This window comes from Silurus aristotelis (assembly GCF_946808225.1).
Source record: "Silurus aristotelis genome assembly, chromosome: 18".
Taxonomy (NCBI): Eukaryota; Metazoa; Chordata; class Actinopteri; order Siluriformes; family Siluridae; genus Silurus; species Silurus aristotelis.
Window position 1 is genome coordinate 19,087,869 of NC_139591.1, and position 21,056 is coordinate 19,108,924.

Below are 21,056 nucleotides of genomic sequence, written 5' to 3' on the forward strand. Positions count from 1 at the left end.
TTCTCTCTCTCTCTCTCTCTCTCTCTCTCTCTCTCTGTCTCTCTGTCTATCTTTCTCTTTGCCTCTCTTTCTTTTGCACTGTTGCTGGTCTGGGATGAGATTTTAAATCTATAAGCAGAATATCTATATTAAAGTATAAATATAGAATTATGAAAATTTATATCTTGTTTGCTCTCGGGGAAAATTTGCATGATTTATTTTTTAAAGGAAATGGACATGCGCACGAAATTCCTCGTCCTGTTTTGTTATCGCCGTCCTTTTGTTTCCTGCTTTTCGAATGGTTTTTTTTGTTGTTGTTGTTGTTTTTTTGTTTGGTTTTTAAACGGCTCCGCTATATTGTGCGCTTCGTTCTGAGATTATTTTCCTTCTCTAGAGACTTATCAGGAGCATATCAGGAAAAATGGAAACTGAATATGATCATAACAAGAGATAAAAGGATGTATAGATCCCTTTTTGTTCATTTTTCAAAAAGCTGGAAATCTCGGGAAACGCAGAGCATCGAGGAAGAACTTATTGAACCTACAGCATCCCTCCATCTCTCTCTCTCTCTTTTACCCCGTCTTTGTTTATACTGTATATTACGCTACATTTACATCAAACTCGCACAATATGTAATGAGATCTCGTTCTTTTAAATTGTATTCTTTTTATTCCTTTTTTTCACTCCAGTTGTCACACTCAGTCAGGGTGCTACAGAGCCCGCCGAGGGATCCTTCGAAACAAGGATCCGAAGTGAACGGATGGACGCAACACTCCGTGAACCAATGAAATGCTAACCGTAATGACACGCCCTCGTTTCTTCGCTCTCCTCATCACCGCCTTTCTGTTCTTGTCTCGTTTCCGGAAAACACTCAGCGGATTGATGGATATAAAAAAAACTTAAGGAAAACAAACAAAAAAAAAAAAAAAAGGAAAAAAATTCAACCTACGAACTGTACATTTTTTTGAAGTTGTACGAGATGACACGGTCTTTGTAAATATTCTGTTTCGTTGTTTGGTTTTACAGGTGAACGGCTCTTTTGTGAGAACAGGTGCAAGTTGAGGTTCTATTGTTTTGTTTTGTTTTTTTATTTACAGACCATCTTTCTTTCTTCCTTACCTAATTTCTTTAATTAGCACGTAATGTAACGACGCTTCTCCTGAGCCTTGGGGGGTGGGGTAGGGTGGGGGGGTTAGCCCACATCGACGCCACGCTCAGTACTGTATCGTGAACGCTTTAACACATCATCAGGAGGAGGAGTGAGCGCTTAAACTCCCTCTCATTTAGAAGCCTGAAAAGCACAGCTGTCTTTTAACGCCATGGCGTACAGAGTCACGTCACTTCAGCAAAGCCGTAACAGACACATGACCCCCATAAAAAAGTGGTAACACAAAGTTCATTACCAAAAAAATCATTACCTAGGGTCACATGACTTCAGCAAAGCGCGTCCAGAATTACACAATTACGACAATGTCATAGCTACTTCGTCACCACGTGTACTGCTATTCTCTCACTTTCTTACACACTTCTTTCTTTCTTTCTTTCTTTCTCCTTTGCTGCTCTTTTCCTTCTTAGTCACAACACATTCTTCCTTTCTTACTTTTTCCAACCTGTCTGTGTTTGGGTGATGATCTATTGAAGCGTTCACGATTAAAATCGTCGTATAACCGATTTAAGTTGATCATTGTTGGTTTATTTGATCACATAGTACGGTGGCCGTGCAAACCTCAGTCCTCGAACACGTTAAGGATTTCATTTCACGAAGACTAAAAACCTCTCTTCGTGTCATATTTCCGAAATAGAGAAATTTCAACTGTCGATATTTTTGTACAGAAGGCCTGAGAGGCAGCGGACAGACTCGCGAAGCACACAGTCACCAAACCTCACACGGTGGTGATCCTCTCGTCTGCCGTCGCCACGTGGAGGGTGGGGTGAGATATATAACAGATATTTACTAAGTGCACCTGCTCTAATATTAACGCCGGGTTGCCAGATATACACTTGCACCTGTTGCTTTCCATTTTGTCGGGATGATAGTAACGGGTTTGGGAGGGAAAAAACAAACAAACGGCGTTCATATTTCTATTTCATATAAAGGCTATTACACACTGTATGTTGTGTATCTGAACTGGAGATCATTAAAACATGTTATAAAACACACGGGAGTGTCTGGGTCATTATATAATGCTTCAGGAGACACCACACTGAGGTGTGTTTGTGTGTGTGTGTGTTTCTAATTTTAATGATGATACTTGGTTGCAATACCGGTCTCGTCCACTAGTGGTAAGGCAGAAGCTGTGTGTTTGTGTGTGTCCCTTTTTTGTTTATTGTTTTAATTTTTTTTTCATGTTACTGTATTTTCTTTTCTCTGTCTCCCTTTTTTATTTTAATTTTTCATTTTTATCACACGTTCCCTATTGTTTCTTTCTTTAAGTAGTGATGGACATGTGAGCACAGCTCCCTCTAGTGATAAAGCAGAAGCTGTGTGTGTGTGTGTGTGTGTGTGTGTGTGTGTGTGTGTGTGTGTGTGTGTGTGTGTGTGTTTTGTTATATTGTTTTCATTTCTTTCTTTCTTTCTTTCTTTCTTTCTTTCTTTCTTTCTTTCTTTCTTTCTTTCTTTCTTTCTTTCTTTCTTTCTTTTTCGATAGGTAAGTAGTGATGGACACGTGTGTGAGCACAGCTCCCTCTAGTGATAAGGCAGAAGTTCTCTATGTGTGTGTGTGTGTGTGTGTGTGTGTGTGTGTGTGTGTGTGTGTGTGTGTGTGTGTGTGTGTGTGTGTCCACACAGTATATAACAGTAACAAATGGTATTTGTTAATGTTTCTTTGTACTTCACAGCAAACTCATAAAGAGCAATTCTGACAAAAAAAAGAAAGTAGTTTGTTGCACTTATTCTGGAGAATTCCGTCTTTTTTCTTTTGTGTTTCAGACCTTTCATTTTCTCTAGTCCCAGACATGCACTGCATTGATACAGGTGTTAATAGAGTGTAAAAAGAGATTAAATTGTTGTGTTTGCTTTACTCTCTCTCTTCGTTTCATTCATTCTTCCTATTTTCACTCTTGATGTTGATCTGTGTTAATTAAACACTTTAATTTATTTCAATTCAATTCTATCCAGTTTCTTGACACTGGACAGATTTACAAACATAAGAAGGTTATATAACATGTATATATACGTTTAGTGTCTATCATTTTATCCCAAAGAGAGCACCAGTGGTCAAGGCAGACAGTGGCCAAGGAAAAACTCTCTGAGATGGTATTGAAAAGAAACCTTGAGAGAAAGCAGACTCAGAATGGAAACCCATCCTTACTGTACATGATTTTGACACTGATTGTAATACCTGTTTCATTCTCATGCTTTAGCTACCTTCTGTCCCATTACTGTTCAGGTTCTCTTTGTTCACATGTTCACTTGTGGGCACTTAAATACAGAACTGTTTCTGCCAACTGCAGTCCTGAGCTATTTGTAGGAGACTGTGTATTAATTACAGTCCAAATCCATCCTTATAGTATTGGAGTTGCTCAGTAATTGAATTTAACATTGTACATGGTTCTGGTACTGACTGTAATACCACCTTCGTTCTTGTGCTTCAGCATCCTTCTCTCGTATTACTGTTCTCGTTCTCTTTCTCATTCATTCTTACTTTTTTCTTCATATTATTGCCTTTTCTTTGCATCACTTTATAATTGTATTTCTTCATTTTATTCTTAACTTTCTCAGAAACTTAATTTTAAAGTGTACATGGTTTTGTCACACTGATTGTAATACCACGCTTCAGCTTCCTTCTCTTATTACTGTTTTCTTTCTTTCTTTCTTGCCTTGGGCATTTCTTTTTCTCTACCTTTTTTTTTTTTTTACCTTTATCACACATCCCATATTCTTTCTTTTCATGAGAAACTAGGAAAATGGTTTTGTGACACTGACTGTAATACCGCCCTCATCCTCTAGAGCGTCCTTCTGTTTCGTTACTCTCTTTTATTACTGTTCTTTTTCTTTCTGTCCTTTATTTCTACATACCACAAAAAAGTCAAACTCATTTTTCTAGCCCGAGCTTTGCCTCCTATAAACAAAGTCAAGTGTTTTTCCGGGCAACGTGCTTATTACGCATACTAACGGATTCTCCTAACGTAAACTACCGAGGGCCGAATCCTGAATATCATCCCAATTCCAATGGAGTGCACTACATATTAAGGTGACGGGTATTATTTGAACCACCCTATATAGTGCATGGCGGTAGGTAGCAATCAGCCATTTGTAACTCGACTCCAGTGTCGAGGCAAAGTCCTCGCTGATTGGATAAGCGTGTCACGTGACGGACGACGAGCAGCCATTTTTTTGTGAAACACAAACAAGACGAGAGAGAACGGTGAGCGTTGTGAAATAAATAAATAAATACATACATATTAAAATAAATAAAATAAAACAAGGAAAAGTAGATAATCGGTTCGTCGTCGCGTTTGTAGGGGACAACTGCAGAAATCGTGTGTGTTTCATTCGGATTTGTGTGTTAGGGCGATGCACGCGCGTGCAAACGGTGTGAAGTCGTAGAGAAGTTTGCGTGAAGGCGTTATTAGCCGCCTGGCTAGCCTGCTCACGCGCGCTCGCAGGCTCCAGTTTTGTTCATCCTGCAGAAGAATATAAGGTAAGAAAGAGCACGTTTTCTGTCAGAGTCTTGCAATAATCTTCGGAACGTTAACTAAAACAACAACGAAGTTGTTAAGGCCTTGTGGGGATCCCCGGGTTAGAGTTGAAGGAGCGGCCCAGGCAGCCTAAAGAAGACAGGGGCTAGGGGTGGTGGTACATTCCGCTCCTGTCGCCTCATTTACTTTCCGCTTGTACGCTTGTTCTTTTTTAGTGAATAAAATATGAATAGATAGTTTATCACTTAAAGAAGCATTCTGGTATAGTAGAGCCGGTAAACTGTGTAAAATATTTTCATAGTATAAAATCGCTGACGGTCTACCCGGCGGAATCCCGAATGATGCCGTTTGTGTTGCGTAGTGCCCTCGAGTATATGCTTATTCATACCCTATGTAGGGTGCCTATGAAGTAAGTAGCCCGCGATTTTAAACAGCTCCCGCTGGCAGGCTTGTTATGGAGAATCTGGTTGTTAAGGAAAAAGGAAAGTAAGTTATAATATGATTATAACATGGAAGTTGTTATGGCTCTGGCTAACTGATAGGAATGTTGGGGGTTGTAGCCCCAATATCACCAAGCTGCCATTGTTGGGCCCCCAAGCAAGGCCCTTAACCCTGTGCTCTAGCAGTGGTGTATTATGGCTGACTGTGCACTTTGACCCCAGCTTCCTAACATTGCTCGGATATACAGAGAAATACATTACAGCACAGTGAAATGCTATGTGACAACTAAAACACCCTTTCTTTCTTGCTTTCTTTCTTTAATACCAAATATTAATAGATAGAAGCACGTGAAGCAAAAGCCTTCATCCTGGCCAGATTGTGAATTTTATGTCAGTTACAGTTAAAGTAAAGATGAAAACTGACTTGCACTAAAATCAAATATTACCTGTTAAAGAATCAGTGGATTTAGATCACATGTCAAAGAAGTTTTCTGTCTGTTATTGAATTACTAAATTCTACACATACACTTGAGTGTTTAAATGATTGTGTTGTAGGCGTTGTCTGTTTGCTGGTCACTTTACACTTTATTTATTTTTTTGCGCCCCCCCCCCCCCCCCCCTTCTCATCTGCAGGTCAGACCAGACGCCAGACAGAAAGAGAAAAAAACGATCGGGTGATAGTGACCGAACGATACACAACAAAACTGACCTGGAACACTCGCCCTCATGTGCATGTTCACTCTCAATTAAAAAGAAAAAAAGATAATATTTTTATCTATATTACAAATTTTCCCCCACTCAAGCTCTTAGTCAGTATTTGGCAGCTATCAGTTCACTGATACAGAGCTCACGAACACCACACATACAGGTGACATCGTACAGTATCACTGCTCCTGCTGTCTCGCTCGCCCAGGTAAGAGGACACTGTTTAAACAATATTAAAAAAAAAGCAGTGTTGTATTATTTTGTGAATACAGTTGTGGTATAGTGAGAGGAGAAGTGGTAGTTTGGTGGGTTAGATGTTTTTAATTTGTCTGAAAGGCGATGAAAAACTGGCATGTTTAATTATGTAGTTAATCCTAAACTGCTCCTCAAACACAATGCGTGCTTGCTGAACAAGGGTACCCATATAATTTGGTCTGAAGACTTAGTTTAAAAAAGCAGTGACATCTAGTGGCTAACATAAGCTATAGTGATGATAAACTTAAGTGTTTCTTTACATTTAAATACATTTACTCCTTAGAGTACTTCAAATAGGTGGCAGTATTATTAGTGAGTGTGATTCAATGAAATACCGTTAAATTTGGTACAGGTGTTTGCACAGGTGGGGTTTGGAATTGTCAAAGCATCACTGTCACGTTTTGGTTTTTGGTAAACGCGTTTTGTATCCAGTGATGTGCTTTAAAGGAAAACAGTTGCTCTTGCTTTAAAGCCTTGTCCATTTGCGATATCTTTATTTATTTATTTATTTTTATCACAGACAAAAAGCATGTTTAGATCTATCATTTCACAGAATGTGCTATGAGAAAGTAATTCAATCCTAATAGGACTGCACAAAAAAAGGAGGAAATTGTTAGTTATATTTGTCCTAAGCAGGAAGTTGAGCTATTTTATTAATGTTAACAAGCTCAATTCTGCTTTTACACATTTACTCTCAGACTCTGATTTGTTTGTAAAGATTTTTAAGATGTTAATATTGATATTAAAACCTTTTTTGCTTTGATTTTATTTTCTATTTTCTACATGTCAGCAGAACCTTTGAGCCCTGAGAACACAAAGAACATGACTGCTGAGACACTTAACTTCGGTCCAGAATGGTAATCTGATTCTCTCTCTCTCTCGCTCTCTCTATCGCTCTCACACACATATTAGCTGTGTTTACATTTGACTTCCCCATCACACAGGGAAGCAGATGTTTCCTGAAGGTCAGCATGTGTTTGAAATCATTTAGAGAAGTCTATATGCAAACTTCACCAATAGTCAATGCTTTTACCATAGACACTTATGCTTTGAAGGATTATGTTAGACTCGTAACAAATAATAATGAGGATTATTATAGGGTATGTGTGTCTCCTTTCCCCAGGCTCCGTGCACTGTCCAGAGGAGGGAGCATCACGTCCCCTCCTTCTTCCCCAGCAATGCCAAAGTCCAAGCTGGCTGATTACCGCTACGGCCGGGAGGAAATGTTAGCACTTTACATCAAAGATAACAAGGTGAGTGAGAGAGAGCACGAACACTGATCGAGAGGGAGACAAATGCTTCTGGCTAAGTGGACTGTCTGATCACTCTCTGTGTGTGTGTGTGTGTGTGTGTGTGTGTGTGTGTGTGTGTGTGTGTGTGTGTGTGTGTGTGTGTGTGTGTGTAGGTCCCTGAGGATCTGCAGGATAAGGAGTTTGCTGCCATCCTGCAAAATGAGCCACAGCAGCCTTTGGCTCTTGTGTCTCTGACCGAGGAGGAGCAGGTCACTACACAAACATCACATTTTCATTCCAACCATGGATTTATTTACCTCTTATTACTAATATTAATACTAATATTAGTAGTAATAATACTACTATTTTTATTTATTTATCCACAGAGGAACTTCTCTATGTCGGTAAACAGCGTCGCTGTGCTCAGGCTCATGAGCAAAGGGGTCGGGGCTGCCACAGTGGGTGTGTCCCGAAGCCGGGGGAACGGTAGAGGAGGACGAGGTCTCTCCTTCCCCCTCCGTCTTTCTTTCTCTTTCTCACACACACACACACACACACACACACACACACACACACACACACACACACACACACACACACACACACACACTCACTCTCTATTTATATAGAGGTGTATTTATAGTAGTGTGCAAAAGCCACCTTTAGATTTGTTGTTTCAGCAGTGGTTTAATGACCATATATAATTATATATTTTTTATTATGTCTCTTTAGTAGAATACAGCCAGAAAAATACAGGAAAATTTTATGCAGTATTTAAAGAAAATCTGAAAAACAGCTTCTGTAGGCTAATGTGGCAAGCATTTCATGTAACCACCCCTTACAATTGAGCAAAAGCAGCAGTCTGGGTCTTGGAAACCTTAATGGAATGGAACCCTTAATTAATGTCATTGCAATACCTGTATTAGTCCATCTGTTTTATGCTAAAATGACTACTCTGAAAAAGGTCTATTACAGCAGGCTTGAGCAAGACATGGTGTATGAATTTAATTTATTGAACTTGCAATTACATTAAGACCTTTCAATCACATAATTCAATTTAAAATGCAAAATATCACTGAAGTTTGAAAAATGGAAAGGCAAAGTGAAATACGAAAACACACTGGATACAATATGTGGTATTTAAGCTGTTGTTAAGAAATTTGACATCAGGAGAGGTCAGGGACAAAAATGGACTGGGAGGCTAAATAAAATGTCAAAATCTCATGAGATTGTTTGAGTTTCTTCGACACTAGAAGTGTAGAAGGGTAGCAGACAAGAATGGAAAATGGAACCATCTCAAACTATATATTCGGCAAATTTTACCCGTAAAGGGTTTTAGGTTTCTGTTGAAGACTTTTTTTCTTTTTTTTTTTTTGGCCTTACTTTTGAAGTAGGGAAATTGTGATTTGTATTCTGACATGTTTGTTTTATTTGTTTGAAATGTACTTTGATTTTCTGAAATGTTGTGAAGCACTTTTGGGAAGCAAAGTTGCATTTAACTGTTATTTAAATAAATAAAAGAAGTTGAAGTTGAAAGGAATCAGGATGAAGAGGCTATGATTATCTAAAGCTCACAAAGATTGTAACGAAGATCAGTGGAAAAGTTTTAGGGTGCGATAAATCCAAGTTTAAAATGGTGGCCGTGGTTGGTTGTGTTGTTAACAATATGTGAAAAGAAGAGGTGGCAAGAGATGGAAGAATGAGTGCCTTCAGTGAAACATGGTGGTTGTGTTTTGGTTTTAAGGCTGCATTTCTGCCAGTGTTGTTGGTAATATTGTCTGAACTGAGTGAATTACAGACGTTTTAATTAATATCCTTTTGGAAAGTAGGATAACGGCATGATGAAGATCTCAAGCACACTGCTTATGCAGAAAAATCACATTTGAATGAAAAAACAGCTGATAAAACACTGACAGTCATGGACTGGCCTTCAAAGAGTCCACAACTGAATTTTATAGATGCAGTTTGGTAATCTGGACCGCGAAAGACATAAAAGACAATCTAAAGCTAATGAAAAACAATAGGAAGTACCAGAAGATTTCAGATTTACTTCTGAAAACTTTAGGATAGTACTCTTCTAAAGAGTCCAAGGTGTGGGGTTTTTTTTTTTGTGTGTGTGTGTCTTAATAAAGAGATCGAAAAATAAATATGCATAGTCATTACAACATTAAAACAAAAAAGCTGATACTGACATATCTTTGGTAGTGCTCTATCTGTATATTAGTATGAACAATGTGTAAAGCAAGCTGTTTTATATTTATTAGGGAGAGGAAGAGGAGAAGGAGGATTCTACCAAAGAGGAGTGGACGAAGACGTGGGGTTTGGACGCAGCCGAGAGTTGCACCACAGCCAAAGCTGGGATGACCGGTCCGTTCACAGATGACGAGTATCGTTTTGTTCATAAACTCACAAAAAAATCTGCTGTTAATTTGTTTATCCGCCTCCCTCATGTTTCAGAGGTGACCGTCGTTTCGAGAAGCCGCTCAGAAGAGAGGGAGGACGTGGAGGTTTCGAGGACGGAGGAACGGGGAAGAAGGATTACAATCGCTCTGACAGCGATAACTGGCGCACACTGCGTGAGGAGCTGGATGAAGAGGATGGAGGTGAAGACCCGGGTGTTCGCTGGAGGATGGCTGTGACTCGCCGTGATGGTACACATGCGCACACACTTGCACACGATACATATTGGTGTGTGTTCGGTCAATGAATTCGTCTTTGCTCTTTGTATCCTCTTAAGATGGAGGCCAGCGCTCGGCTGGATGGAGAGAGCATGCAAACGGGGACGGGCGGCGCAGGAAGTTCGACTTTGATTTCCGGGATGGTGATGGTGTCCGGCGGAGGGCAGGGAGCGAGGGAGGAGAGGAAGACAGAGACAGGCTCCCGGAGTGGTGCACTGATGAAGACGAGGGAGAGATGGGCATGTTTGATTCATCTGGAGCATTTATGTGTATCAAGGTGAGCCAGAGCTTTTGATTTTATTGACCTGTAGGAACATGGCCTGTTCATCACCTGTACTATACTGTTCAGGGGTATTTTCATGGTTACTGAGACGTCTCTGATCGGCAGGTCACCCTTTAGGATTGGAGAGTGCCTAACTCCATCATGAAGTGCGTGTGTAATATTTTATTTTTATTTTATTTAGAAAATGTCAAAAGACCAGGAGTTCGAGTTTGAGGCTTTAGAGGAGGGAGACGAGCCCAAGTGGGGGGAGAAGAACGACAGCTCTGTTGAGAAAGGTGAGAAGTGTGTTGTTGTTTATCGTATTCCAGAGGAAGACTTGGTTAAACAGGAACGTTTGCTCAATATTTCCTCACTTTGTCTTTTCTAGCGGAGGACACCGAAGGACACTCCGGAGCGCTTGATGGTGGAGAGATAAAAACTACTACTACTGTTACTACTACTACAACTCCTCCTGCCTCCGTTTATGTTTCCGCTCTCAACTTAGAACGGGAAACACACCCGCCGTCTGTTGCTCCGCCCATAAAGTTCAGCCTCCAGATTAATGAAGGTATTATTCAATTAGTGGGTAATATTTTAATCCAATAATAACTTCAGTAAATTAAAAAGTGTTACATTGAGCTTAATGAACAAATGATGTAAAATAATGTGTGTATTTACTTTTACAATTTTTTGTAAGACTTCAGAATTTCCTCTTAAATCTAACCCTGATTTTATGTTGTCACCTGGCGTGTTAGTTTGTACAGTTTGTTATAATGTTAATACAATGATTTTCTCTAAGGTCCCCATAAAATCCTGATAAATGTGCAGTTTTAGTCTTCATATTCATGGTGGAACATAGCTAGTGACTCTTCCTTTCTGGAGAGAAACGTCTTCTAAATCTTAGATTTTGTCAGTGTATTGAACCACACTAGCTTATAGATAATCTTAATGCTAACAAGCTTTTTACTTCCATATTTCTTACTTCATGAGGATTGTAAATGTGTGTTTCAGACAAAGTTCCAGTAGGGGGCAACACTCAACCACCTCAGAGCTCTCCTGCAGGAACTTCCCCACTCCTTCTCACCTCTCCTCCTGTCTCCACCACTGACATCCTGCCACCTAGTGGTGACACCGAGGAGGAGGACGGCATGACGCACATGCAGCAGGTCAGCGTCGGTTCTGTATTTGCCCCTAAATTTGCATTACTTTAAATTTTATTAACTGCTTTTTTACTTACCTTATTTTTTACTTTTTACTGTGTGGTAATTATAAATTAACATTTTCTAATATTTGAATAAATCCTAATTTTTCCTTTTTTTTTTTTTTTTTACATTAAGTATATTGTTATTTTGCAATCTATAGCATTTTGTTGATATTTCCACATTTTATATATTATTACATTTTTATCTGTGTAAACCCTCATGTAAGGCTCATTGGCATCTTGAATTCATTAGAGAGGTTTGTGTTTTATAAAAAAAAAATCCTGAGAAGGGTTTGTAAGGAGTCAAAGGTAATCGGTTGTGATGTTGCATGCAGGAGGCAGAGAAGATGGTGGCATCTCTTCAGGACACATCTCTGGAGGAGGAACGTTTCACGCAGGCACTGCAGGAGAGCCACGGAGCTGCTGTCACTCACACACACGCACACCCCATTGCGCGCGCACACTCCCACCCCAACACACACACACTGCCTCACTCAGCTGGAGCCCTGCCTCTCACTCACGAGTCAGCCATGAAGTGGTTCTACAAAGACCCTCAAGGAGAGGTCCAAGGCATGTAGCTTATTTTTTACCTCTTAACAATATTTTACCTCTTAACAAATGTTTATTATTATTCTTTATTTTGGTCATTGTCTTTTTTTTTTTTGCTCTTATGTTTTTCTGTCTTGGTTTTCTGTTTTATTTTACACTTTAATCCACTGAGCCACTGGGGTGAACAGCTTGTCCTTTTTTTTTACAGGATTATCTCTTTGGGATTTCTTGCATAACAGATGGTTTGATTAAGGTTGTGTGTGTATGCTGTTTCCTCAGGCCCATTCAGTCCAGTGGAGATGTGTGAGTGGTTCCAGGCCGGTTATTTCACCATGACCCTGTTAGTTAAGAGAGGTTGTGACGAAGGCTTTCAGCCTCTAGGAGAAGTCATAAAGATGTGGGGACGTGTGCCTTTCTCTCCGGGACCATCACCTCCTCCCCTGCTGGTGAGTAACATGGAAATGTATGTTTTGAATGTTGTGTGTTCTTTTAATTAAAACTGTGTGTGTGTATAGGGCAACATAGACCAGGAGATGTTGAAGAAGCAGTATGAGCAGGCAACCAATGCAGCTCTCTACCAGCAGCTCCAAATGAGATTCCCACACGTTAACAACAGGTATTAACTGTTTTAACTAAATCTGTAATTATCTCTTTGTTACATTCGAGGCCAGTTGCTTTATGCTCTTTCTCTCTCTCTGTGTGTGTGTGTGTGTGTGTGTGTGTGTGTGTGTGTGTGTGTGTGTGTGTGTGTGTGTGTGTGTGTGTGTTTTTATTTTTATTTATTTTTTTATTTTTTTTGTTGTTGTTTTTTTATAGATGTGGTGATGCAGGAATGATGACTTCTATGAACCGGTCAGTGCCAGAATCCTGGGACATTCATACCTCATCCTCACAGACATCAGGTACTGTAATACTGTTTTACACACTCACTCTACATGCTCCCTCTACACACACACTACACACCAACACACACACACACGCCTCTAAGAACCAGCACTGCTTCATGCACACACAGTTATCGAGAACACTATGTGTACAGCACTGCGTTAGGAACTCTGTGTCAGGAGAACTTAATTTACAGCACTGCATTAGGAACCCTACATAAGGAACTCATTGCTAAAAGAGAAGGTTTGTAATGAATTTGAGTTGAAGAGGTCCAAAAGGGAACACTTTAAACCCTTAGTTTAGAGAAGTCCATTAAAAATAAGTCATTACGAACCATTTGTTTAAAGTCTTTGTTTAGAACATTTTTATCACACTCTGCTAAGAAACACTCTCATAGAAGCCCCATTTGTTTGTAACACTTTGATAGAACACTTTTAGGACGATTAGCATCAAAGCTGAAAAGATTAATGCATTCACTTGCCTATTTTAAACTCTGCTGTTTTGTGTTGTATTAAAGGAAGTTCATCTCTCGCTTCCTCTCCCCCTTCTGTAGGTGCTGATGTCGGTCTGTGGGATTTGACCATTACTAATTCTCCTCAGGGTCCAACTCTCGAGCAGCTGCAGAAAGTAAGACTGGTCTATTGGGTCAGTTTTTTACAGCATATCAATGATCATGTGTGTCATTTGTCATAATGTGTGTGTATGTGTGTGTCAGCTCCAGCAGGAGAGACGTGAAGCTGAACTCAGGGTGAAGAGGGAGGATGAGGAGCGAAAACGTCGGGAGGAGAAGAGAAGGCAGCAGCAGGAGGAGCAGAAGAGGAGAGAGGAGGAGGAGTTGTATAGGCGCAAACGCGAGCAGGTACAGAGTCTAATCTCACGTATCCGAAACCCTCGCTGATTACGTAACGTACACAACGTAGAGTATTTACCACTATAAACTTGAGGAGCAAATCAATGCATATGTGTATGTTGAAATCAGTGTGTGCTCACCTGCAGCAGTGTCGTCAGCAGGAGCTCCTCATGAAGCTTCTCCAGCAGAGTCAGCAGCGGGATGTGCAGGGAGGAGCAGGCTGGAGCTCAGTTCAGGCAGGGACGCTCTCTCTGGGGAAATCTCAGGGAAAGAACCTCGGTCTGCTGGAGCAGCAACAGCAGAGAACTCAGCAGAGGGTGAGATGCTCATGGCTACACACACTAGGATTTCACATCATTCTTAGCATGACTGCAAGATTCACACTTGCTGCCTGATTTGCCCATCAGCAAAAGCCTTGATGTTTTCACTATACCCCACTGAGGACACCAAATTAGCTGCATAGAGTTATACAAGCAACCACCTGGACTTTCATATCCACCGTCACTGCATAGCAACACCGTAGCGACCACATGAATTATCATGGCAGCAACTTAGCATTAGCAATTAGCAAGATTAATAATCTGTACTGGCTGTGCAAACAAAAAATTTACTTAAGCTAACACAAGATTAAAATGTCTAAAACATTGTGCTTGTAGATTTTAACTTGTTTCACAATTTTTTTCTATCATGTTTCCTAATCCTGATTTTATGAATGTGTGTGTAGCATTCAATGGGGCAGTGGAGCGACGGCTCAGTGGGAATGTGGACAGGAATGGAAGGGAAGATTAGCAGCAGTAGTAGCAGTATGGGCATCTGGGACGAGGCGCTTAAAAACCAGGCCAACCATTGTAACGTGGGCATGAAGACCAGCATGAGTGCCCCCTCATTCAGGTACATACACACATGCAAAGCTTACACAAAGCTTAAGACTTTAGGGATAATATTTATATCACAGTATGCTTGCTCACCTGCCAATATATAAAGAGCCCCCTTGTGTGCATGCCTGTGTAGTAGCGAGCAGTACATGATAAATCGGAATCGGAAAAGAACAGAGGAAGAGGAGCGACTGCTGAAGCTGTTACAAGGCATGAAGCCTCAGCAGGATGGATTCACCACATGGTGTGAACAAATGCTGCACGCTCTAAACACCTCAACCAACAACTCGTCCTCCTCTGTGGATGGTAACGCAGCTCACCTCGACACACAATCATATGTAGATGTGGTTTAAGGGCATGACGTTAAATATGGAAATATAAAGTGATAAGTCTTTACAGGGAAAAATAATGGGGACAGATTCCTCTCTGTAATAATGTTTTGTTTGTGTGTGTATTAAGTGGCCACCATTGTGGCGTATCTAAAGGAAGTGGATTCACCATACGAGGTTCACGACTTTATCCGCTCATACCTGGGTGACACGGTAGAAGCCAAAGAGTTTGCCAAGCAGTTCCTGGAGCGTCGTGCCAAGCAGAAGGCCAACCAGCAAAGACAGCAGCAGCAGGTCACTATTCGGCCATGACTTTGCTTTTATTACAATTCACTGCACGTGTGTGTAAAAACATATGCCAGTTCCTATTGTTTTGAGCCATACATATTAAATACACTAATGAAACTATATCAAGCACATAGCAACTCGCTGGATATCCCGTTTTACCTCTTACCAATACCCTTCCGTTCTTTTCCCCTTAGCCACCCATAGCAACCACCCAGATAACCATGTCCACCTTCTACCAACACTTTATCAATCACTATCCTGTTGCTATCCTAGCAACCAACTGTGATGATATAGCAACCTTGTAAGAAATACCATAGCAGCCTCCTTGAAGTTGGTTAGAATAGCTTGACGTTAGCAGCCAAATACAACGGGATTTCGAAATTTTTCACTGGTTTAAATATTTTAAAAACACTGTACTTTTGTGTGTACAGCTGTGCAAAGAGATCGCAGGACTGAATATGAACTTCCCCTTACAGGTGAGTGTGTACTTAATTTAGTGTTTTGTTTTGTGTGGATTTCACTTTTGCCCTGTATTTATAACACCTGTGGGCTTTTTTGCAGTCTGTTTTCCAGACGAATCACATGAGTAAAAGCAGCAGCATGTACAACAGCCAGGGTGGGAAAATGAAAAAACCCAGCACGACGCTCCACTCGGATCCCAGTGTCATCGGTTAGCAACACGCACACACTCCCCATGATATGCTGTAAATTTGTCATTTATCGCTGAACTTGATCTTTAGTGAAATAATAAACTTCTGTACCACAGCTACCTGGTAAACATATCCACCTCCTAAAAAGACCATAGCATGAGATACCGTAGCAAGTCCCTAATCCTTTTTGCATTACGGACCAGTTTTATGTAAGAAAATACATCCAAGGGCAAAGGCAGTCCGTGGTCCCGCTGGGGGGGATGTGTATATTGTATTATTATACATACGATTTAATTATTTTAATTACATATAATGAAAATGATACTTATCATAATAAATAAATGGGAGCTTAATTTATTGATGCATAGGAAAAAACTACGACTGGGACAAGTGGGGCACAGGCAGAAGTGGTCTTCCATGTCATTTTATCTTTTTCGGACCATGAAGACAATAAAATATAAATAATTCAAAAATTCAAAAGTCCATGGCCCGGTGGTTGGGGATCCCTGCCATAGCAACCGCCAGTATGATCATATCTACCACCTACCACCCCATGAGCAACCACCTGCCCAAAGCCACCACCTAAGATACTGTAGCAACCACTATTATAACCATATGCACCTCCTACACAAGGATCTGTCTAACCCGTGATGCATTAAGAACAAGATGGGCATACTGTAAATTCATCATTGTTGTTGGAAATATTTAATTAATTTAAGCAGTAGACTTAAATGTGTGTGTGTGTGTGTGTGTGTATATATACGTGCACTGTAGGTTACTCGTTTTTGGGCTCGAGCGATCGGATGATGCTGGGAGAGATGGAGGCAGTGGAGGATTACTGATCCAGCAGAACCTTACTTGAGTATACCTGAGGCCTTAACCTGGAGCAAACTAGCAGACGAATGTGCACTGTTCTTTCCCTCGCTCCCTCCCTCTTTGTATCACTCTCTTATGTCTCGCATTCTGGATGATATTGGAGAGTGGATCAGAGGGGCGGTGTGTGTTCGGAGAGAGCTCTCACACCTCTTTGTCAAAGCACCTTAACTAAGCTATTGCACTTTATTACCAGAGTTTCAATATTTGAAATCGAGTGTTTGACTTTAGTTTATTTTATTTGTATTTTTTTTTTTTTACAAATTCAGAAATGTGTGAATATCTCGATACACACGTTATGTGTAGAACCATTTATATACAGAAGCATATGTGAGAGTTGCACGAACGTGCACATGTGTGTGTGTGTCGGCGTGTGAGGATGCATTCTGAAAAGACACTGTCGTTTTTTTTTTTGTTTTGTTTTTTTCTTATGAAGGCTATATAATAAAAAAAAAACTTGAAATTTGCACTTGTTTAAGAAAAAGTGGGGGGAAAAATAATCAAAAAAAAGAATTAGTTTAGGATAATATTTTTGGAGTGTGTGAGCGGTTTGAAGAAAAGTCTGCACAAAGAACTTTATTACAGAGACTTATAAACGAAACGCCATGTTATTATTTTGTTCAAGAAAATGTTTTTATATTTCAACATAGTGTGTGAGAGAGAGAGAGGAGATACGAGTGTGTGCTAATTTCCTTTTCAATTGTACAGATTTTTTTTATAATTTTTTTAAAGAGACAGATAACATGGGACTGTGTGTGTGTGTGTCTTGTCAGTGGTGCTGTATTGTTTTTTTCCTCTGTTTTGTTGAGGATGTTTGAGTGTTAGGCCTCGTTCCAATCCCACGTTTTTAACACACCCCCTTGTTGACTTGGCGCCTAGACATAACTGAGTACGAGTAACATTTCAGAGCCTTGGCGAGCCATTTAGCCGTTATTGGTGTGTGGAGCGATTGAGTGCGTAACTCTGAGCGAGCTGATAAGCAGTGTTGAAGTGTTAATAGTGTAGCGCTTCTATTCTTCTTAAACACACCACAAAACTGTGTAACATTTATTTCTCCCTATCCTGGAGGACCACATGTGAACTAATTGCCTTTTGTGTGTGTGTATGTGTGTGTCTAAGAAAGAGACAACCTTACTTTTCATTGTTTCATTGCTGTTTAAGGAAAAAAGGATTTATTTTTTTATAGTTGCATACAAAGTATTTGAGACTCTTCTGTGATCTGATTTGGAGCACTTTCAAGGCTGCTACCTTTTTGTCATATAGTTCTTGTTTGTTTGTTTTTTTTGTTAGTTTTTTTTTACAATTATTGTTTTTGGGGAACTTTATTACATTTGAATGTATTCCTAAAATGTGTAACGGAGCATTACGACGAGCCCCGGAGTTTTCACTCATGTCGGGCTTCGACACGGGGGAGAAAAGACATTTTCAGAAGGAAACGGAAATGTCCTGCTGTTCTTCCAGAACTTTCTCCAGCAGTGAACCTCGGGCCAATCAGAGCCAAGGATGTGCACCGTGTAGCAGTAGATGCCTTTTTATTTTTTATTATTTTATTTTTGGTTATTTTTGTTTTTTTGCAACGAGAATTCAAAGATGGTGCATGTTTGTTTTTTTTTTTCTTTCTTTCTTTCTTCTTTTCACCTTAATATCTTTAAGATGGAGAGACTTTTAAAGCCTGAGGATTATTACTATTGGTTTTCGGTACTTGATCTAGAAGAAAGGAAATGCATTTCTTTCTCTCTTTTTTTTTTCCTCCTCGTTATGGAATATATTTTTGCAAAAGAACAAAAAAAAAAAAATGTAAAAAGCAGCAATAAGGACGACACCATGCTCGAGGACATGCTTTCTCATAGCAAAATGGACTGGTGTTCTGGTGGAATGTTTAAAGTCCTCGAGAGTTGGACACGTGTGTCGGCCATCTTGGAGAACTAGACTCAAGTTTCTTACACATTTTGAGACAAGGTCTTGTTTGTCCTGCTGCGTTCACCATCTTGTAGGAGAGGACTTGAGACTCCTACGTTGTCCACCGTGTTGGACAAGTGGACTCCAGTCTCCTGTTCTGGAGGTGGAAAAAAGTAAGACTATATCATATGAAGAAAAACTCTAACACCGTGTCCTGCAAGAAACTCCTCAGCAGAACAGCTTCTGGAGAACATTCGGGTGTGTTAGACACTTTGATTTAGATGAAGAACTTGTAAAAAAGAAAAAAAAAAGCACAAGTGACAAGCAGTGATGCTTCCTTTACCTGCTGGTCTAGAACCCCAGAGAGAGTAAAAAAACCCACTGCTGCAGGTCCTAAAGGAAGAGGAACGAGTGAAACCACAGAGTTTCAGTGTGAGGACAGGTAAAACTCTTTCTTCTTTTTATTTTTATAGAACTAAAGCTCAAAGAGTAACCAATATACGTTATTTATACTCTCACAGCGGGATTGAATCTGGATTGGCCATTTTCTCCACATGCCACTGTGTATATAAATAATAGTTTTAGTTAATAATTAGTTTTAAGTGTTGGGGGTATATTTTTAAGTGATTTATGCTAATACAGGACAGGAGTTAGTTGTTGGTGAGTGCACTTCTCCTCTGCCGAGAGAATCCATCCACCTCACAGGTGTGTGGCAGATCAAGATGTTGATTAGACAGCATGTTTATTGCACAGGTGTGCCTCAGGCTGTAACAATAAAAGACCACTTTAAAATGTGCACGAAATAAAATCACGTATAATTCTCTTATAAATTGCTGAGGAATTAAACATGTGATCACGCTCTTATTATATTGTTTTTTATATATATATATATTTTTTTTTTTTTTTTTTTTTTTTTTCCTGTACCTTGCATGACCTGGAGTGTGTTGTCAGTGTCGGGGTGTGAAGCTCATGACTGTGTCCTGATCCGACTTCTATTTGTTTTTCTTTTTTGCTGACAGCGTCCCTGTGATCGGAGCCTGCTTTCTCCTGGAAAGAAGAAAGGAAAAAAGACATCAGAATATCTGCTGTGAGGCTTCCAACACACTGACCTGAATACTCTCACCTTCACGCTTACCTTCTGTTTCTAAGGCATGTGCCGATAATCGTTCGTTCGATATCATTACAATACTCAAATACGCAAGACTTCAGCATTGTTCCATTTAGTAAAAGCTGAGACTTAGTGTAAATAATAGAAACCACACACTAGCAGCGCCTCTGTGCCAAGAGGAAGCCTGGATCAGTTCATAGTGACAACTGCAGGTAATCATTTCTGGCCAAAATGGAAAGAAAATTCTACCGGGAATAGAACGAAGAAAAAAAAAAATGTATATCAGCACATGCCAACTATTTTCATTCTTTCTCCCTGCTTCATTTCTTTTACTTTAAATGTCCTTTTCATGGTCATCTATAAAGGGCAAGGCTTAAGTTAAACCTGATCATGGCATCAACACTATATTTTAGCATGCTAACCAAGTTGGTGTTTGTTTTATGAAAACATCCATGTTATGGGTTATAAAAGTTTAATTCATTTTCAACCAGACCTACGGTATGTGAGGTAACATTAATACTAGCAAGCATTCTCGTAGCTGGCTGGTCAAGCTGACCAAGAACGATTTGATTTGAAGCTCTGCCCTTTTTGTGTATATAATGTACAATTTTCTTTCTTTTTCTGAGAAATGTCCCCCTTTTTGTATTTTGTTGCCATGCCTTAAACTGTACAGCAGACCATTTTATCTCGACTTGCTGGTTCACAAAGGCGAGTGTGTGTCAACAGTCGGAATGCAAACACGCCCTCATCTGGGGGCGACCCCCTCAGCTCTGTATATACAGTTTCCATGCTAAAGCAGTTTTAAGGTATTATTAAAGATTTTGAGAGCAATGTTTAGCAAAAAAAAGGATGATAGCCCTGCCCATTTTCCATTCCTTTATCCAGCAGCTACAGCAGAGAAGTGATATGGAGGGTGGGGTTTGTGGAGTTTGTGCTTTGAGAAGAACAAAGTATGATAAACAGAAAATAAAGATTTTAAAGATTGAAATGGTTTCCTGGTTGGGTTATTTTTTTGTTTGTTTGTTTGCTTTACTTTCTAAAGATGGCAAGCCTAGCATTTGTATATCCTTAGAATAATTTTTCAAAGGAAGTGTAGAACAGTCAATACTTTTTATATTATGATGAATTATTCAGTCAAGTTTTTTTGTTAATGCAGGTGCTGGTAAAGTGAGTGTAGTTTAGCTGATTGTCCACAAGAGGGCACATTAATAAATTAAATCGATTAAATCCCAAAGGGTAATTTTCGGGCCGTCCTTGAAACAAACTATATTGATATATAGCCATTTAAAAAAATCGGATTAATATGGAGAATAAAAAATGAACAATGAGCACAGCAAAATACACTTAAACACTGAGA

General features: G+C 39.8%; 3 protein-coding genes across 16 annotated transcripts in view; 2 read left to right on the forward strand and 1 right to left on the reverse strand.

The window, feature by feature from the left end:
• Nucleotides 1-2,139, forward strand: part of nlgn2b (neuroligin 2b) — a 63,560-nt gene extending 61,421 nt beyond the window's left edge. Inside the window, exon 10 of the mRNA XM_083568512.1 lies at nt 1-2,139. This exon is cut by the window's left edge and continues 1,530 nt beyond it. The gene's annotated coding sequence lies outside the window, so the exon portion shown is untranslated.
• The window catches only part of LOC310741107 (cornifelin homolog B-like), a gene marked incomplete at its 5' end in the record, with an annotated part of 164,197 nt that overhangs the window by 141,657 nt on the left and 1,484 nt on the right, over nt 1-21,056 (reverse strand). The window lies entirely within an intron of this gene.
• Nucleotides 4,260-20,546, forward strand: gigyf1b (GRB10 interacting GYF protein 1b). Of its 14 annotated transcripts, XM_083568409.1 has the most exons (27): nt 4,307-4,346; nt 4,492-4,622; nt 5,694-5,973; nt 6,811-6,877; nt 7,144-7,273; nt 7,426-7,521; nt 7,639-7,753; nt 9,517-9,619; nt 9,710-9,903; nt 9,990-10,207; nt 10,395-10,488; nt 10,581-10,760; nt 11,204-11,358; nt 11,729-11,963; nt 12,222-12,388; nt 12,458-12,558; nt 12,759-12,844; nt 13,381-13,454; nt 13,543-13,686; nt 13,824-13,994; nt 14,402-14,568; nt 14,689-14,858; nt 15,012-15,175; nt 15,601-15,645; nt 15,731-15,839; nt 16,594-19,033; nt 19,611-20,546. In XM_083568409.1, exons 4-26 carry the CDS (start codon nt 6,843-6,845, stop codon nt 16,659-16,661), a joined length of 3,021 nt encoding a protein of 1,006 aa, XP_083424535.1. In that variant the 5' UTR covers nt 4,307-4,346; nt 4,492-4,622; nt 5,694-5,973; nt 6,811-6,842; the 3' UTR covers nt 16,662-19,033; nt 19,611-20,546. The 14 variants fall into 14 exon arrangements, with proteins under 14 accessions (XP_083424539.1, XP_083424530.1, XP_083424532.1 ...); XM_083568413.1 differs by lacking the exon at nt 4,492-4,622 and having other exon boundaries at nt 4,260-4,346; nt 13,827-13,994; XM_083568404.1 differs by lacking the exon at nt 4,492-4,622 and having other exon boundaries at nt 4,260-4,346; nt 13,839-13,994.

Coding starts and splice junctions, on each gene's coding strand:
- gigyf1b (XM_083568411.1), top strand. CDS start 6,843: ATGACTGCTGAGACACTTAACTTCGGTCCAGAATG. Junction 12,559..12,758: donor TTCCCACACGTTAACAACAG/GTATTAACTGTT, acceptor GTTTTTTTATAG/ATGTGGTGATGCAGGAATGA. Junction 15,840..16,593: donor CTCGGATCCCAGTGTCATCG/GTTAGCAACACG, acceptor CGTGCACTGTAG/GTTACTCGTTTTTGGGCTCG.